The sequence below is a fragment of the Ochotona princeps genome, chromosome 9 (genome assembly GCF_030435755.1).
Source record: "Ochotona princeps isolate mOchPri1 chromosome 9, mOchPri1.hap1, whole genome shotgun sequence".
NCBI classification, from domain to species: Eukaryota; Metazoa; Chordata; class Mammalia; order Lagomorpha; family Ochotonidae; genus Ochotona; species Ochotona princeps.
The window spans coordinates 46,273,196-46,293,285 of record NC_080840.1 but is presented as its reverse complement, the minus strand read 5'-3'; the positions used below and the strand labels follow the sequence as shown (position 1 = coordinate 46,293,285).

General features: G+C 39.1%; 1 protein-coding gene across 4 annotated transcripts in view; it reads left to right on the top strand.

The window, feature by feature from the left end:
* The window catches only part of TOX (thymocyte selection associated high mobility group box), a 316,397-nt gene that overhangs the window by 277,721 nt on the left and 18,586 nt on the right, over window positions 1-20,090 (top strand). For all 4 annotated transcript variants that reach the window (XM_058668651.1, XM_058668652.1, XM_058668653.1 and 1 more), the window contains 2 exons: window positions 3,405-3,635; window positions 15,010-15,090. In XM_058668651.1, the coding sequence (XP_058524634.1) occupies window positions 3,405-3,635; window positions 15,010-15,090 (312 nt within the window). The remainder of the gene's footprint in view (window positions 1-3,404; window positions 3,636-15,009; window positions 15,091-20,090) is intronic.

The following is a 20,090-nucleotide window of genomic DNA, read 5'->3' as shown; positions in this document are numbered from 1 at the left end:
ATTGGCTCAACTGGCTAATCCTTCACCTCCAAGCATAGGCATCCCACATGTGTGTCGGTTCCTGTCCCAGGTGCTCCACTTCCCATTCAGTACACTGCTTATGGTTTGGGGAGGCTGTGGAGGAAGGTCCAATGCTTTTGGACCCTGCGTGGGAGATCTGGAAAAAGCTCCTGGCTCCTGGCTTTTGATTGGTTCAGCTATAGCTATTGTCGCCATTTGGAAGATGGAAGAAGCAAATGGAAGATCTTCCTCTCTGTCTCTTCTACTTTGTTAATCTGTCTTTTTGCTAAAAATAAATAAATCTTCAAGTAAATAAAGAAATATTTTTTTGAAAAAACTTTCCAGGTTGATGCAATGTGCAGCCATGCCAGGAATCACCATGCTAAGTGATGCCTGTTTCATGTTTAATGCCAGCTGTTACATTAGTTTTCCCGATGTCGGTCCTGAAAGCCAGTCCTCTGCAAAATTTGTATAGTGGCCCAAAGTTTCACAGGACTACTTCTCAGTTTCTTCCTAGAGAATTGCCTAGCAAGTGCACCATTTAGCATGCCATCTCAGTTCAGAACATCCTTTCCTTATGAGGTTCTTTGAACTGCTTCTGTAGACAGTTTGAGAGTTACAAGCGTTTTCATCTCTCTCGGTACAAACAAAGCTAAAGCTTTCACTTAGGTTCTTTCCTACATTGTGTGGTGTTGGGGTATAGTTCTCAAAGTGAACCTAAGGGGTCGTACACTAGGCTCCTTGCATTTATTCAATGAATTATTCTAAAAGTTTAAACCATGTCATAGTTAATATTTAATAGCCTTTTAAAGAGTTTTTAAATGTGTAAACATATGCCATCTCAGTAATCATAATATGGTGCCGTGGCTGGTTTATAGTAGAGGAAACTAAGACCCAGGGAATTAATGCAACCCAGATAACACAGCTAAAAATAGTGAAAGGAGGGCAAGAAACTTCATCATCTGATACCATATCAAAAGCCTTCTCGGTGGCTGGTGCTTCCTCTCCAGTGTTGGCAGTTATTTTACACAAATAAGCTACCAGCAATTGATGTGAAAAAGATATGTATTACATCGTATCTGTAGAGAGGCAAAAGCAACCACTGTCACCACAACAGAAGGTGAGGGTGCAGAGCCTATAGGATGGAAGCAACTCCACCAGGCAGTAGCACATGTAGGAGTTTATGTGGGTCAGAGAGGCACGTGGGAAGACAATCGTTCAGATAGAGAGGAGCTTTGCATTCGTACAGATTTGTGTAATTTTAGGTTGGACATAAATCTCAGCCCAAATCATTCATTTTATAAAAGTGGATGAAGTGAGAGCACATCTAGTTAGTAACAAAGGTAAAATGCAGTCATATGTTATTCCTAGACATCAGAATAATGACTAAAATTATCCAGGAGTGAGCATTTAGCCTTGTGACTAGGGTGTCACTTAAGATGCTCCCACTTCATATTGAAATGCCTAGATTCAGTACTCAGCCCAGGTTCCTGACTCTTGTTTCTTGACAGTGCAGACCATGGTAGGCAGCAGAGATAGTTCCCTGTCACTCAGAGGGGCGAAATGCCTTGAGTTTTCAGTTTGCACGCTCCCTTGTTGCAGGCATCTGAGGAGTGAACCAGCAGAAGGAGCCCTCTCCGAATCTCTGTGTGATAAAGAAGTTAAATATCTAAACTATCATAGCTGGAGAACATGGAATCTATTTTAAGAGCCTTTAATGAGTAAAACGTGTTTTAGAAATCTCTAGAATCTGATTGACTGGAGGACGCTCTCCAATCATGTAGCCATTGCTTACATGTGGCTATTTAAATTTTAATGGAGTTTCAAAATTTAGCTCCTTACTCCCTTTAATATGTTTCATACCATCTCCATACTGTTGTTGACTACCATACAGAATAATGTAGAATGTAGTAGACATTTTGCATCATTAGAAAAAATCCACTGGACAGCACTGATCTAGTATCTAGACCTTGCCTTTTCTAAACCATATGTAGTACTACATCTTCCCCAGCAGCTTTTCAGAGAACCAAATACAAAGTAAATATCCAGTCAGCTTTATTTATTTGACGAATTGCCCTGTGGTTTAAAGCCATGATTAGCAAGACAAGGATTAACTCCCCATAAGAAAACAAGCTGGATGAGGTTGTCTGTCCACTAGGGCTGCTGTAAAAGAAATCTGATGCCAATATAGTTATAATGTAAGAAATAGAAAATAATAGGCCCAGTGCGGTAATCTCATGGCTAATGTCATCACCTTACATGTGTTTGGGATCCCATATGGGTGCCAGTTCATATCCCGGCTACTACATTTCCCTTCCAACTTCCTGCTTGTGGCCTGGGAAAGCAGTAGAGGATGATCCAAAGCCGTGGGACCCTGCTCCAGCATGGGAGACCTAGAAGAATCTACTGGCTCCTGGTTGCAGCCTCTTGAGGGATGAACCAGTGGATGGAAGATCTTTCTCTCTGTAAATCTTCATTTCCAATAAAAATAAGCAAAAATTTTATTAAAACAAACAAACAAACAAAAGAGTTAAAAAAGGAGGCACTATAATGTAGCCTGTTAAGTCTCTGCCTGCAGTGCCAGTATTCCATATCAGTGCCCATTTGAATCCTGGCTGCTCCGCTAAAACTCAGATCCTTACTGATGGCCTGGGATGGGAACAGAGGAATGCCCAAGTGTTTGGGCTCCAACTCCCATGTGGCAGACCCAGAACAAGCTCCTAGTTCCTAGCTTCACCCTGTCCTACCCGCAGTTGTAGCCATTTGGGAAGTGAGCTAACGGATGGAATATCTCTCTCTCTCTCTCTATTTCTACTCATCTCCCCCATGTTTTGCCTTTTGAATAAATAAAATAAATCTTTAATTTTAAAAAAAGGCAACAAGAATTTGTCGAGAAGCTGAGAGACACAGAAAGACAGAACTGCCATCTGCTAGTTCACTCTCCACACTTGTGGCAGCCAGGACTGCACCAAGCCAAAGGCAGGAGCTAGGAACTTAATACAGATTTTCCATGTGGGAGGCAGAGAACAAAGTAGCTGAGCCATCACTTACTGCTTTAAGAGGTGTGTACATTAGCAGGAAGATGGAATCAAGAGCCAAAGCTGGAAATCAAAGCCAGGCTCTCCCACATAGGATGCAGGCATGCTAACCAACATCCTAAACACTAATCCAAACACCTACCAGAACAAATCTTCTAAAACTGTTAAAATTCAGGTTAGGGTATGGTGAATATGGTGACCACATGAACCAGAACATTTTATTTGAAAACTAACAAATGTGTCTCTATGGAATATCTGTGTTTGTCCAATGTAGGAACGTGAGTGTGTGTGTAAGTCTCCAAGGAAAATAGTATGATTTTACTGCAAATTTTCTTCCTCTGTAACCCATTTTAATCTTTATTTCAGATCAATGGAGGAGAGAAGCGGCCTGCCTCTGATATGGGGAAAAAGCCAAAAACTCCAAAAAAGAAGAAGAAGAAGGACCCCAATGAGCCCCAGAAGCCTGTGTCTGCCTATGCGTTATTCTTCCGTGACACTCAGGCCGCCATCAAGGGCCAAAATCCAAATGCCACCTTTGGTGAAGTATCAAAAATCGTGGCTTCCATGTGGGATGGCTTAGGAGAAGAGCAAAAACAGGTAAGGGAGTCAAGCTGGAATGGGAAGCAACACGATTCAAGACAGTATCTGAACAGAAAGAAATAACTTCTAGGGGCTTCTGGTGAATTCTTCAGACACCAAAATTTAGGCTGAGAGTATGTTTCATCAGAATCAGGCTTCAGCACTGGTCACATGATTTCATATTCTTCTATGTGCCTTTGTGAATAGCCTGTTAGTTTCTCTGTTTCAAAGTTTATATAGTCTAGTTACTTTTGGAAGGACTTTTACATATCGTAGCCAGGATTGCATCATTCCTTAATGTTGCCAATGTGATCATAAGAAATTCTTAACAGTATTTTCAAATCTGTCCACACCTCTCTTCGACACTTATTGTTTATCCTTTTGTCATCAAGACCCTTTTTGCTATTTGCTAAATGAATGTCAGATTTAAGGGTTCTAACCTTAGCCATTCCATTACATCGTCAGGGTATGTTATTCAATTCCCCATATATATTTAGACCATATTTGGAAGCTGTGCTAAACGGGACCAGATGCCTGGTTGTCTCTTGCGGGTTGTCATGGTATGACCAAAGACCAGGCTGAAAAATAGCTAAGTGAAACAACTCAGTCATGGCATAAATAGCCCAGGAGGTTTCAGGATGGAGAATCACAGATGGAAGGTGAGAGTTCTGAAGCGGATGTAACCAGCATGAAGAGAGAAGTAACACCTAACCCCAGGCCTACGTGTTCACTGTCACCATCTATGTCATCACAAAGAAAAAAGTTATCGACTGCTAACATTAAAATAAACCATTGAAGCACAGGCTGTAGCCTTCATTTATGATGCTGTTTAAGACAACTATGCTCCATGTCAAGTGCCCAGGCTTGAGTCCTGGCTTTCTCCCTCTTCCACATTCCTGCTAATATTCACTCTGCAATGCAGCAGGTAGAAGCTTATGTATTTGTGTCCCTGCCACCTAAATACGAGACTTCGAGTGAGTTCCAGGTTGTTGGCTTCAACCTGGCCCTGGCCATTGCAGATATTTGGGGTGGATAGGAGTTCTATATGCCTTTTTATCTCCCTGTCTCTTAAGTAAATAAAATTAATCTATTAGTATATCTAAAGTCTTGACATAATGATGTAGCTACACCTTTAACTACTGTAGGACATTTTCTACTCTTTATCAGCTAAAGGAAAACAATGAAATGAGAACATGGCAAGTCTGTTCATATACCTTGAAGGACTATACCTTAACATCTATAATTTTTAGTGTTTTCACTTCCACACTATTTATCTTACATGTTCTACTCAATACTTACAGATGTATAGAAAAATGATATTAAAATTTCAAATTATAAAATGGAACCAGATGAATTAAGCTTGTTTGGCAAATATTTGTTGAATGTGTTCGTATGCTAAGCACAATCATAGGTATTGGGGATACAGCAAAGAAGACATAAACGTGCTCCATTTGTGTTGAATCTTTTCTCAGATAAACTGTGAGTAATCATAGAATCACTGTGACTACAATCCGTTATTCAGCTTAGAACTCTTGTCTATGAAATCAACGATGGTTGCAGTGATTAGACCAGTTGCTAAGAAAACATAGAACTTTTCCTCCTCCTCCAGTTCCCTCCAAACTCGTTTCTCTGAGTCAGTGTTGCCTTCTCCAATCTGATATTATCTTTACATATTTTATTTATTTTCATGCATGCTAGCCTGCAGAAATGCCTTCATGGGAAAGCATAGGACTACTATAAGGAGCACTGTGTTGCAAGAGTCATCTTCAAGGACAGGAAACACATCACTGAAACTTCTCTGTGCACTCAATTAAAATGTGTTTTCCTGTTAGGAAGATTACTAACACTGTGTTTTGTGATTTGAACTGAAACCTAGTAGAGTTGTTTCAGGATTTCAGAGCTGTCTTCTGTCCAAACTCAATTTAGATTGTTCTCACACTCCCAACTCTGACGTATGGTTTCCAATCATATATATCTCTTCTCCAGCAAATCCTCTGTGTGTGCTTAGATATATACCCATCTTCAAGCCCATACATCCCGTTGCTTTTAAAAAAAAGATTTATGTATCTATTTGAAAGATAGAAGAAGAGAAAGGTTCTGCATCCCCTGGCTCATTGCCCTGATGACTGCAAGAGCCAGGGCTGACTCTAGGAGCTTCATCCCAGATGGGTGGCAAGAGCCTGGACACTTGCACATCTCTGCTGCCACTCCCAGCCCATTAGCAGGGACCCGGATCAGAAGTGCAGCAACTGGGGGATATGAACCAGTACCCGTATGGGATGCTGGCATTGCGGGTGGTGACGTTACCCACTATGCCACAATGTCATCCCCTTCTTCGCTTTTTGAATCGAAAGTTCCTGGTGAGAGCCTCCAGAAAGTGATTTTTCCTTACTAAAGATTGTACACAGCAGCTCTTGTTCCTAAGATAACAGTCTTGAACACTCAGCCCCTTGAGAGTATTGTTCCCAAAGCCCACTTGTGCTGTCTTGGCTTGTACTATATCTAGAGCTCTAGTGTGAAACACATCAGTTACCTGCTCTACCACTCATCTTACTTCTCTTTGCTATCTCCCTGACATTAGGTACTTTTTCAGTTAATTTCAGACCAGGGCTTTTATAAAAACAAAGTCTTGAGGGCTCAGTGTGGTGGCCTGGTGGCTAAAGTCTTCACCTTGCACACACCACTGGGATCACATATGGGTACCAGCTCGTATCCCGGCTGCTCCACTTCCCATCCAGCTCCCTGCTTGTGGCCTGGGTAGAGGATGACCCAAAGCCTTGAAACCCTGCACCTGCGTGGGAGACCTGGAAGAATCTCCTGGCTTCTGGCTTCAGATCAGCTCGACTCTAGCTGTTGTGGCCACTTGGGAAGTGAATCAGTGGAGGGAAGATCTTTGTCTCTCCTTTTCTCTGTAAACCTGGCTTTGCAATGTAAATAAAAATAAATAAATAAAAGTAAAAATTAAGAATGGGGTCTTGAAAGACCTTTCTAGCCCCTTTATGTGGTGATATTAGAAAAAAAATCAATGCCTTAATTTATGCTACCAATAGAAAAGAAGAATTATGATGAAAGTCAGGTAGTTCCTTAAGGCGTAAATACAAAGCAGCATGTTTCTTCGTACTAAACCTATCATAATAAGACTTTTTTTTTTAAATGTCACAAGAAGAAGATATTAAGGTACTTTTCCACATTCTTTTTGTCTGGCCATGTAGCATGCTTACAGATACAGGGAATGTGAGATCCATTCTTCTCCACTGTCATGTTTTGAAGGAAAATTATTTCCATTCTTACATTTTGGCACTCAAGAGAGAGACGAAGCTTTCCTAACGTAGATATTGCAATTACGATGAAACATCTAAACCTTTTTTAATTGCACCCATATGATGATAAAATGTTTTCCTTTTTCTCTTATATTCTATTTCCCATTTAATAAGTAACTTGTAGTGAGTCTACTTAGGGTACTCTCTTAATGGGAATAGTTATGACTGTGGGGAGGGAATGATCTGTTTTGTATTATAGGATAAAATCATATAATAATTGACCTATGTAGCTCATTAGGTAGTATCAAGCAATTTCATAAAAAAAAAATCCAGTTGCAAAAAAACTATGCCAGTTCTGTTTAGGAAAATAACTGGAGAGAAACAGTTCCATTTTTTTTTCTTCTAAAAAGAAAATATTTTTAAAATTGAGCACTTGTTTGAGAGCTGCCAAACAGTATGGGATCCTTCCAAAATGAATTGTCTCCATACCAGTTTCTCCATTTCCTTAACAGGAATTCAACATTCCCTTTTGTTTTCTCATCAGAGAATGCTCTGGCTTAATAAAACAAGTGAGACTGCAGATCATCCAGATAGGCCTGGTCTCTGAGAAACGCAGGATGCAGGCCCTCCCAGGCAGGAGCAGAGGCAGGGTCAAGTGAACGAAATAAGACACTGCTACCATCGGGTGCATGCTGCTTTGGATGGGCCATACTCTGCTGTGACAAAGCAACCCTTCTCGCATAGTTTGCAAGAATTGCCAACAAAGCAGACATGCCTGCCTCAATTGCACATGTGGGCTTTCAGCAAATTCCCACAAAATATCCCAAAGTATAATTATACTGTCTTACCACCTGTTCTCTCCCTTTGTATTGACTCAGTGTGCCAACAGGCTATCATATCTCTGGTTTAAACTTCAATAAATTCTATCTTGCTCTCATTTAATATTCATATAGGGAAACACCCATACTACGGTGTGTTTTAAAAGCAATATTCCAGGAGCAGGTCAGAGGCTGACTGCTAAACCTTAACATTTGGATTAAACATCATGTGAAAGAAGCAGGCGATGTGGCACTGTTGCATCACGTAGGTAGCTGGTTGGAGGAGAAGGCTAAGGTTTCATGTGCCACGATTGTTCAAACATTCTGTCATCATAATAACCTGCAATCACAAACAGCTACAAATATAAACACAGATTGAGAAAAATGAACAAAATTATTGATAACTTATTGGGGGCTCAGAAAATTACAGTATTTGCGGCCAAACAGCTATTAGCAAGATGACAATTGAATGTTTTCGTGATAGCCAGAGAAGGCATGACTAATAGAGCTGCTGTGTGTTTATGTCACATGCTTCCTGGTTGTGGCGTGTGGGCGGGAACGTGAGGCCACTGCAGAAAAACATATCAGTATTTCAGAATCCTCAGTCTGTGAGAAAGTGTGGGTACTTCATTCCTGTGAAGAATCTTTCAGAGAAGAACAATCAGAAGGAGGCTGAAAGAAATGATAAAAGTCCTCCAGGAATCCCAAACTTCCTGCGCAAATCCTCTCTGTGAAAGCCACTGGACAAGCTTTGCATATCAGAGATCTCTGCATTTTCCTACATGAGACAATAGTGCTGAATCCAAACTGGGAGCAAAATTGAGGTTGGCATTCCAGCCAGGGTTTTTCAATGCTAGTAATTCCGAAGACAATGCCGAGCCCCTTTCGGAAGCATGCTAACTTGTTCAAAAGGCACCAGATGGAGAAGGGAATGAAAGCACGAGTGTTACTGTGATGTGGGTCTCTGCTCCTTGTCTTTCACAGACTGCAACCAACAAAGAAAAACAGTGAAAGATAGCATCCCCTGGTAGTAAGTTCCAATCACCCTCAGCAAAAAATTTTAAAAGGTCCCAACTACAATTCCTGTCTACTTCTGTCAATTCTGAATTGTCTGATCTTGCTTATTGTCATGTAGGACCTGGGTACATAGAGACACCCTACAAAATCCAAAAGCAGGCTTGGCTTTGAGGCACAATAGTTTGGTCCAGAGTGCTCTAAAGGAGTCCTGCGCCCTTTTTTAGCCACAAAAAGTCACTTTAAATCAGAACCAGATGTAAATCACTAAATGAACCTTAAGTTCCTAATTGGAGACACAGTCAGGCTGTAAGACATTTAGCAAATTACAAACAAAATGTTCTTGTTTACATTACATTAAATGGCTTTAAAGCTGCAGCCAAAGAGCTAAATAAACATGCTAAAAATGGAGTGGAAAGCCTGTTCAGAGTGTGTTGCATTCAGGAGAAACCACAGCCTAAGGAGCTGGAGTGCAGTTCCCCAAATGCCGGCTCTGTCATGGGCCCGGAGTGTGCATTTTCCAGAGCTCAAGGAGCAGACACCACTTTCAGGGAAAGTGACTGAAGACAGTAACATACGCCCTCTTTCAGGATGCATAATTCATATCCAACGATATTAGCCTTAGCAGTTCAGCTCAATAGCAACACCTCATTATTTTATCTCTCAGTATTTATTCCTATGTTTGACGCCTCATGAAATTACTGTTAATGTGTTTATATAAGGGCAGATCTGACACAAGTGGGAAGAATGTAATTTCCTCCTCATTCTTCCTGCTGCTGTGTCCTCTTCCCTGGTAGAAGTGGCAAGTGTAAATAGTTAATTTGCTTCAATTAGGAGCCTGTCCTGCTAAATTAGAAGCAGCAGGGATATGAAGAGCCAGAATTATACTTAGGAGGCAGCTGACAAATCCCCTGAGCCCACAGAATCAAATCATTCACTCCTCATTGGAGCTCAAACACCCACTGCATAAATGCTGCCGGGTTGTTCCCCCTCTTATCGTATGATACAATTTGGATTTTATGTCAACAATACTTAAGGTTAACAAAAATCCTGCTGTACTGTGACATTCACACATGTGCTTACCTTGGCTATTTCCTTCCAACATGATATATTTTCACAATTTCTGAAGAAATGTAGGAGTCAAGGATATGTATAATGATCATTCACTTAAGAACTGTAGACTAGGAGCCAAGTTTATATCAACGCCCATTTGAAAACGAGTCATCAAATGACTGGATAAAAGGGTGAGCATGTTTTCCTTCTAAAATCCAGGTATCTGTGTGCACATAGAAGTATTGGTACATATATGAGATTGTTGCATGCATCTGTGAGTATTAGATATGTAATATCCAGGTTTAAATTGTTCCGTGCTTACACACTGAGAAGGATGCTGTGTGAAAGCTCACAACATACTGATAAATGAGATCGTTCAAACATAAAACTCACTCAAGTCTGTTGTGAGTCATGTATTATTTGTAAAAATGTTTTTGATGGACTAAACATCTGTGTAGCAAACACTCTACTTCTGTTGATGCACACTCATAGTTTAGAAGGTACAGTTCAGTAATTTACTCAGCACTCGTGCTTATGCTGACTCATAGAAAGAGAAATCTGAGTTCAGTGATGATGTGAGTTAATATTTGCTGGGCACTTCCTGGGTGCCAACAATGCCCTTAGACTGGGGCTTCTTCAACAAACAAAAGAGACCCAGCAATGATGCTTTGTGTCTTAAAGAAGCATCAGATGGATGGAGTTGACATCAGCTTGACTTGATTCCCATTTTGGGTCTGCCATCTACTTTCTGTAAGATATTGAGTACAATAATTGCCCCCTTTTAGTCTGTATTTTCTTAGCCAGTACAAAATACAACATTCATGTTTAAAGAACTTAAGCTGTATATAAGTGAAGGCATAAAAATGTACACCAAAAGAGAATGATACCTGTGGTGATGTTTAGATTCCATAGTTTCAGTTTATTCACATCACAGAAAACACATATTAAGTGTAGTTGAATAATTTGTGCTTTCCCTAGTCATCCTGCTTGAAGAAGTCAACAGACACATTTTTTTAGCCCTTTGTCTAAGCAAGGTACTTACTTCTGATTCCTGCTGCCTTAAGAGTAAGTCTTCAATTTTGTTGAGACCACTGGGATGGATCTGGCAATTCTCAAAAGGAATCAGTAGTAAGAGTTTGGTCACATTGTGTGATATTCGCAATCCATTTTATAAAATCCTTTAAATTTTGAAAGACTTAGAAAACGTTGAACAAGTTACACAAGATGAAAATTTAACCACATGTAAGGACTAAAATTTATATAAATACAGATGCACATGTTCCAAGTGACCAAAATAATAGCAGCTTGAAAGAAGCCAAAAATTTTAAATCTGTAAAGGATATTTCAGAGAAATGTGATTAAATGCTATCTTCTACAAATAGGAAATTTAAGTAAAAAGCTACATCTGAGGTTAACAAAAAAGCAAAATGATTTTTAGGTTTTTATTTTCAACAGTGTTTGAATAGAATCCAGAAATGGAAGAATTTTACATTTTTTATACTATTACTATTATAAAGACTGTTGAAATAAAACATGACTAGAAATGAACCAAGAACCAGAGCAGAAAAGGAAGGAAGTAGGAATTAAATGGTATTTGTATGATTTTGGTTTTCTGTGAGAGTTGGATGGATTGTTTAAGGAGTTAAATGACAGATTGTACAATAATTTTTTTTTCTGTTTGTCATATTCATTGATATGGACCTGCTAATTTTAAGTAGGGATTGTCAGGCAACAAAGACGTATGTACATGCTGATATTTAGAGCATCTCACAAAGGGCTCAGTGAAGCATTCAGTCACATGAACAGCATTTGGATTTTCTAGAATTGCTCTCTGATGCCCATTAAAGTATGTTTTAGCTTATCCATTATATGTGTTTTAGTTTGAGCACTAAGATGTAATCCTCAGATAGGATATGGTTGCTTTCTTGGAATAACAAGTCACAGCATATTACTAAGTTAGGACAGGATGAATTCAAAAGTGTTTGGATGAGTTGGGGCAGATGATAAATGATGTATTATGATTTTTAAATCCTCATCTGGCCAACTTTGCACTTTATTTCAAACAGCTGTGGACCATTTGGAAGACATTTTGTAGCTCAACTGAGTACTAATATTTACTGTGTGAATCACAAATCTTTAAAATATTTGTCTTTCCCTGAGAGAGAGAGAGAGCCCGTTTCTTTCCCAAACTTATCTTTGACATGAATCAGACCCATTCTCATAGGTTAGCAGGTTTGTGCACTTGATCATCACAGTGGTTGGTCACTGCCAAATACAGTCTTTTAATATCTTAGATTTCTGCAAGCAAAGGATTTTCTTCATCTATAGTTACAGGCTTTGAAAGGTATTTAAAGTTTTACTGAGAATCTTAAAATATCTCTTCTATATTAAGAAATTCCTCCATTGCATATGAAATTCATGCATGTAATAGTTATTCTCCTATTGTAGATTTGCTTTTGGACATTTCCATTTAATACAGAATTCAAACAGCATCCTCGTCAAATTTTAGAAGGTAGCATCAGAGAAGACACCTACAGAGTGTATAATATTAGAGCCATTAGGTTGCTGTCAAGGTCTGGGTTTTAATTATTGTTGGGGATATTGCCTCAGATTTTAGTTCTGACCTGGCCTACTCCCCTTTCAACCCAATTATAGAAACATAGCTCCTGAAATTACTCCCCTTTGAAATCTCCCTCTGAACATCTGCAGCTATTCAGGAAAGAGTAAATCCATCAATTCTCGTAATGTGGCATGATGAGTTGAATGGGTATTTGGGCACTTAGACAATGATCCCACATAGCCAATCATCAATAGCCAATAGGGAGCCATTTGTAGAAAACAGAAAACTCCAGCTGCTAGTCAGGCATTCTGTAACAACATTGATCCTGAGAGAAAGTAGGGACACATATTCAGCCTGCAATGAAGTTAGCCACCTTTCCCTATTGCTAATGAACATATTTTAGGAAAGTTAACACTTTATGTGAAGTTATCTCCTAGAGTCCAGCGGAGCAACAGCCTCTTAGTATTACACCACTGTGTTTGTTCCGGTGGAGCCAAATGATAGAAAGATAAGAGCTGCTACAATAAGGGCATCATCAAGCAACACCATCTTCTTGGCTGCAACTTTGAAAATGAAAAAATTGCCTATACTAAAGGTCAAAGTACATGATCTGCCTTTGGAAGCTAACTGAACCCTGCTTAGCAAAATGGAAACCAGTTGGGGAAGTATTGAAACAGAAACACAATAGAAATGCTTATGATCTACAATTGTCTTCCCAGTTATTCGCTGTTTAGTTCTGAATAGAATTAAATAGTCTTGTGGAAGTAACATCTCTGGAAACTGTATTAAGGTATTCAGACTAAGTGTAAACATTGTCAGTTGAAGTTATTAATTATGAATTATGTCTTTAAGAAGAGGTTTAAGGGGAAACTGTGAGCATAAATCTATCTCTGAAGACAAAGCAAATCAGTCAAGAGCAAAACACAATGTTTCTGTGGCTACAGTGTGCATACAACAGACACGGCTTGCAGCATCCAAAGGCATTTTTTCTACTCAAACTTTTTCTGTTTTTACATGTGAATTTACAAAAAAGAATCTAAATGTGCCTTCCAAGAATTTTCACAGTAAATTTAGAACACCTCTGTACTTGAATCAAAAGATCTCTTGGTGTTTTGTTAAAAAAGAAAAGTTAAATACGATATTTAACATTTTAGATTCATATTTGGTAAAATTGCCCTGTGATTATATGATAATATTATACTAATTAATAATTCCTTTAATCTTGTTTTAACTGACTTTTATTATACTGAAAGGCCAACTATAAACGCCAGGGCTTCAGACCTCATTCAAGGAAGATAATTATCGCATTCATTTCTGAGGACCCTGTTCTAACTTTGTTGGCAGTTACTCACTTATTAACCTTGAATAAAATGTTTTGTTTTAATTAACATATTCATGAGTAAGTAATATTTCTCAAATTTTGCAGTTCACAGTAGGATACTGAGCTAAGTAAACCACAGCAAGCATTAGAAACCATAAACTGACCCCTGCAGCCAACAGGCAGATTGGTCTCTAGATATAATTTATATTTAAATCCTCCAGTTCTAAAGCCACTTTTGAATACTGTCTGTGTCTGGTTTTGAATAAGAAAATATTGGCCAAGCCTTGTAAAATTCTGTTCTGTAAAATTCAGTACTGGGAAAATTTCAAACACTTGTTATTGATGAAAATATATCCCATGTTCACAGTAAATGAGGAAAAATATTTGGTTCTTTTGGACTGAATGTAAAAGAATAGCAAAAATACACTCTAAAGCCTTGAAATAATCAACTTAATAATAGCAGACAACCATGTGTCTTCACTTTGCTAATCTTTCATTTTTGACTCTAATGATTCCTCTCTGTGTAACTTAGCACTGTGACCTTTAGCATTCAATCATTCAATAAGTCATTCTTTGGTCCTTTTGCTCAATTTAGGGTGATTTTACTTTTATTTTCAAGATGATTCCATCTCAAAAATGAAAAGCCTCTGCAAACTGAAATTCATTCCAGAACATTCTTACTTTTTCAAAGGAGGGTGGCCATAGATCCATGTCATTCAGTGTTTTTGTTGGATAGAGCATGACCAGCACAGACCGCACTGCATGGCACACAAGTACAGTCCTCAGGCTGCTGGATCTCCATTCTCTCCCCTGTGCATTCTTGAATCACTGATTCCAGAGTCTCTGAAAATCGAGTTTCAAGGCTCAAAATTGGAAAATATTGAGCATGTGAACACCATTGTATTATACTGTCATTTGCTTACTGAACATGATTCATCGTCTTTGAAATCTGTTTTTATGTTTAGCTTGAGCCACACTGGTGTGTATCAGGATATGAATGCACTTTGGAATTATTTTACCATTATATAAATACAGTTGCCTTATTTACTCACATGTGGTTTCCCTGGAAACCATTATCAATAGTATCTTTCTGAGCCAACTACCTCCATTCTCAAAGTAACCCAGATAAACCCTTTTATATATTTTATGTAAGATGTACACCTTTTACTGTTGCTAGTCTTCTTATCTAATCTCTTGCTACCCTTTTTAAAAAAATCTGTTTCAGTAAGAGAAAACAATTTTTGGTGAAATACATAGTATTACAAGATATAACTGTACATGTGTGCAATTATCATTATGCCTTGTACTTTTCTGAAAACAAAAGCAGATGCACTTTCTAATTTAAGACTCTTTGTTGTTGTTTCAGGTCTATAAAAAGAAAACCGAGGCTGCAAAGAAAGAGTACCTGAAGCAACTCGCAGCATACAGAGCCAGCCTTGTATCCAAGGTAACGTGCAATTGTGCGGTATTGTGACGGATTGTGGCCATCTCAGTGCAGGCTTTGATAGTCATTGAGAAACATAAAAGATCACTTTAGCATTTCTGCGCAACCTTCTTTGTGGCAAAAAACCGGCAAATCCTAAGCAAAGCTATATGTAACAAAAATATTTGTTCCTCATGAAAAGAGCAGTACGGAATCTTCTGGATCTTTTAGAAAGCACACCATCCACCTGTGGGTTAATGCTTTCGTAAATTACTCAACAACACCTTCTTAGTCCTGAGTCAAATTGGGATTTCTACATAGTCCACTATCAAATGACCCCACCCCAACCTCTTGGCTTTGACTGAGATACCAGATGTTTTAAGTTGCAATCTTGGTGTCACGAGAGGTAGGCTGCCAAAATAAAAAAAGTCGAGCTGAAAAAAAAAAAAAAAAAGTCACATCGTTTTGTTAAAAACTAGAAACACCACTTAAAAATGATACTTGCTGTTTTAGAATATCTCAAACACCAGTCCTTCCTGTCATAAATACTCAAGAATTGACTCTCTTCAGTGTCTCACTATTAAAGATACATTACCTTTTATATATATATTCTGAGGGAGTTAACCTTGGAGTGATGAAATGAGTCTATGAGTACTCGATTCTACGTCATCTGAAGTTCAAATCTTCTTTACCATTTATATCAATTAGTTTTTCTTGAGGAAGATATATGCTGAATATATAGATACAGATTTTTAAAAAGGGAGGAACAAAATGCAAGAGCATTCTCCTGGTCTAATAAAACCACATGTTCTATTTCTGAAGCATGATGTTGTGAGAAAGCTTACTATTTAGGATTTTTTTTTAAAGATTTATTCATTTTATTACAGCCAGATATACACAGAGGAGGAGAGACAGAGAGGAAGATCTTCCGTCCAATGATTCACTCCCCAAGTGAGCCGCAACGGGCCGGTGCGTGCCAATCCGAAGCCGGGAACCTGGAACCTCTTCTGGGTCTCCCACGCGGGTGCAGGGTCCCAATGCATTGGGCCGTCCTCGACTGCTTTCCCAGGCCACAAGCAGGGAGCTGGATGGGAAGTGGAGCTGCCGGGATTAGAACCGGCGCCCATATGGGATCCCGGGGCTTTCAACGCGAGGACTTTAGCCGCTAGGCCACGCCGCCGAGCCCACTATTTAGGATTTAACTATTTATATTTTCTGCTGATGCAATTCTGCATTTATGTACATTTGGAAAATTCAAAGAATGAAGGTAAAATTGTAACAAAAAAGCATAAAACGTTAGACCATTTCTAAACCATTAGTCATGTTGGTATTTTTAGATTGTAGCAAATATAAAGGGAATTTTTTAAACCAGTAAGTTATTTTTAAACATTTCACATAGAGTTTTAGTCCAAGCATTTTACAAGAAAATCAGTGACATGAATTCTCAATTTCAGTGCAATGACATGCAGACTAGAGAAGGCTGTGTTACTGACTCAGCCCCTAGTGTCCCCAGATTTGCTCTTAGCTGCAACTTTTCCTACTATTCAGGCTCAGAGTTGCAACCCACAGTATACAGCAATTTGGGTAAATGCTGTGAGTTGCCGTTTAAAAAAAAACACTTTTTTTTTACAGCTTACCCTGACATTTTTCTTCTCTTTGGCTGTAGAAACTTTCCTAAAGTTGATGAATCTTTATTTGTACGTAACTTTCTATTGTGAGTACACAAATGAAAGGAAATTGACAGACACCCTGTCTGGGATAGCAAAATTACCCCCTGGATATTATATGTAAGTGGTGGTTAAAACTCTTGTTGGGATGATGCGCACATCCCTCATTGGAATAGCACAGTTGAGTGCTCAATCTGAGATTCCAGTTCCAGTTTTGTGCTAATGCGGATCCTGGGGGCAGAATAGGTTCCTGCCACCCACATGAGACCTGGACAGAGGTGTCATCTCCTGACTCTGGCCTATCATTGGTTGCAAGCATGTAACAGTGAACTAGCAGAGTGAATCAACACATGGAAATTCATGCTGCCTCTCTCTGTCTCTCTCTCTTTCTCTCTCTCCCCCTCTCCCTCTCCCCTCCACTCTCTTCCTCTTGTACCCTAACTCCATGAATAAATACAACTTTGAAAGTCTCAATTCCATTTACTTTCCATTTGGACTATGATAAAGAAAATAATAGCCATAAATATATATATATTTTACTATGTTCTGAATTATTATCCCATTCTAAAAAATCTAAAGGAGCAAGCAGAAAATAATTATTTCCACAAATTCACATATGCTGTGTTTTTTTCCTTTTTTTTTTTAACGTTCATGCAATAGTTATGGTTAATCATGACAGATTTGACCTGGCATGCTCAAGCTCTGGTTAAAGAACTGGGCCGGGCTCAGCAGTTGTAGCACAAAACAGGCAAATTCATTCCCTGCACTTAAATTTCTCTTTAGTCAAATGAGACTAGTAGTGTCAATATGACCAAATAAATCACAAAAAAAACTTTAAAAAATCTGAGTGTTCTTGATGAAATCAGCCAAAATTTCAATTAGGGTATGCCAAGTCTTCATAAGGAGATGCCGTTGGAACTGGGTCAAAGGAGGGTTAGCATTGCCATGTTCAGCATCACTGCAAGGGCAAAGACTTTGAGTATCAAAAATGTCTCACTGAGTTGAGAAAAGGGCAGTGTGATGGACCTAACTGAATGTGGTTTTGAGATTATCTGAGAAGACAAACAGGATTCAAATCATAATGGTCTTGCAAGACATGATAGTATCTGTTCTCAAATTGGAAGACAGCCACTGAATGAGTTTCAGTAGGGATAGCAAGATCAAATTTGTATGCAGCCATATATGAAAACTGCGGCTAGCCTTGTGGCATAGTAGGCTAAGCCGTAACCCGTGGCACCAGTATCCCATATGAGCATATATTCTGACTGCTCCACTTCCTATACAGCTTCCTGGTTGGAATGTGCTTGAAAAGCAGAAGAAAATGGCCCAAATGGGAGATCTGGATGAAGTTCCAGGATTCTGATTGTGGTCTGAGTCAGCCCTGACCATTGTGGATTGTGGCCATTTCAGCAGTAGATGGAAGATTCTCTCTCTCTCTCTCTCTCTCTCTCTCTCTCTCTCTCTTTCTCTCTCTCTCTCTCTCATTCTTCCTCTCTCTTTTTAAAAATATGTGTGTTCATATATTTTCAAAGAAAGAGGAATCCTTTTACTATCATTTTTCTGACTTTTTTAAAGATTTGTTTATTTTCATTGGAAAGCCAAATTTACAAAGAGAAGAAGAGACAGAGAAAAAACTGGTTCATTCCTGAGCTAATCCAAAACCAAGAACCTGGAGCTTCCTCCAGGTCTCCCAAACAGTTGCAGGGTTCTATGGCTTTGGGCTGTCCTCTACTGCTCTCATAGGAGCCTGGAATTCAGTTCATTGTTAGTTCTTCCGGGTGACAAAAATCCAATTACTTGCGCTATCACTGTTGCTTCTCAGAGTCTGAATTATCAGAAAGCTGAAGCCAGAAACAAAAACTGGGTATTGTACACAGTCATTCCAATGTGGAAAGGCATCCTAGCCAGTATCTTGAGTGGTAGCCCAAGTGCTGACCCTTGGCTTTATGTTTGCAGGATCACTTTAAGTATATGAGCTCCCTTAATGTTCATGCCTTATCCTGCAAATGGGCTTGATCATCAAAATTGCACTGAAACATGTAGGTAACCCATGACCAAAGCCAGCACTGGCCTATACTGTCTTCACATTTTCTTCTGAGCTATGCTGCTCATGCATCTAGGAGTCTGTATTCCTAAAACACCCATTGCCCCGAAGTTATGGCATAGCATCAACATTCATTCTCTCTTCCAGGGTCATTTCTGTCCATGGGAAACGGGGCCAGAGCATCACACCCATTTTCCTAAATTCTTCTACCACGTCGATTTCCTCTTTCAGGGCTACATATTATGGGTCCCATTTTCCATGCAATGCACTTATTACACCAAATGAAGCTTCTTGCTCCTAGGCCCCTAGATTTCACCGCTTCCACTCCAGGAGGTGCTCTGCACCCACTCCAGAACTGCAGGACACCTGTTTTGTGTCAAGCTCAGTGCTAGGTGCTGAGCGGCAAGGATGAATATGACAACTCCAAGAGGAAATTTTTCATGATACTTGAAATTGTTTGAGGGTATACTCTAAAATTAGCTGCTTCTTACAGAACATGATCAGAAATAGAAACATCTAGAGACCATGGACTCTAACTGTGAAACTGAGTCAGAGGATATAAACAGTGCTCTTCCCTTCTAATTATTACTTCTTTTATTTAAATGTGAGGTATGTCATTGATTCCACTATGTTCTTTAATATGACTCCAGGTTGCTATCCATCATAATCCATTCAAAACAAAAAAAAATCAATCCTAAGGAAAAAAATCCAATGCTTGTATTCCAAATGATGCTTACACACTGTTAGATATTAATATTTTTCTAAAAGTAACACATTATAAATTATATATTATTGTTGAGAAGCTTTTTGGTGCCATACACTGTGCCAGTCATTGTATATGAATTCTTCCCACCATCATCCCACAGCAGTAGGCAATAGCAGGTGTCCAAAATTGTCATATTTATAGGTTCAAGAAATGATGAGTGGGAAATGGATGGTCTCCCTACACAAGATGAATTAGCAGTAGAGACCTGCTCTACAACATTACACTTCAAGTCAATAGCAATGTTGACATGAATTTATTGAAAGGGTACTTCTCATGTTAACTGTCAGTACTACAGTAAAATATGGGGCTGAAGTGAAGATGGATGCCGGTTCAAGACCTGCCTGTTGACACACCTGGTAGAGCACTGGAAGATGGCCCACAGTGCTTGGACCCTAGCAGGCTGAAGAAGCTACTGGCTTCTGATTTCACAACAGCCCAGGTGTGGCCATTGTGGTAATCTGGGCAATGAAATGGAAGATCAGTCTCTATATCTCTCCCACTCTATATCTCTCCAATTCTATTGTGCAAAATTTTTAAAAATCTTTAA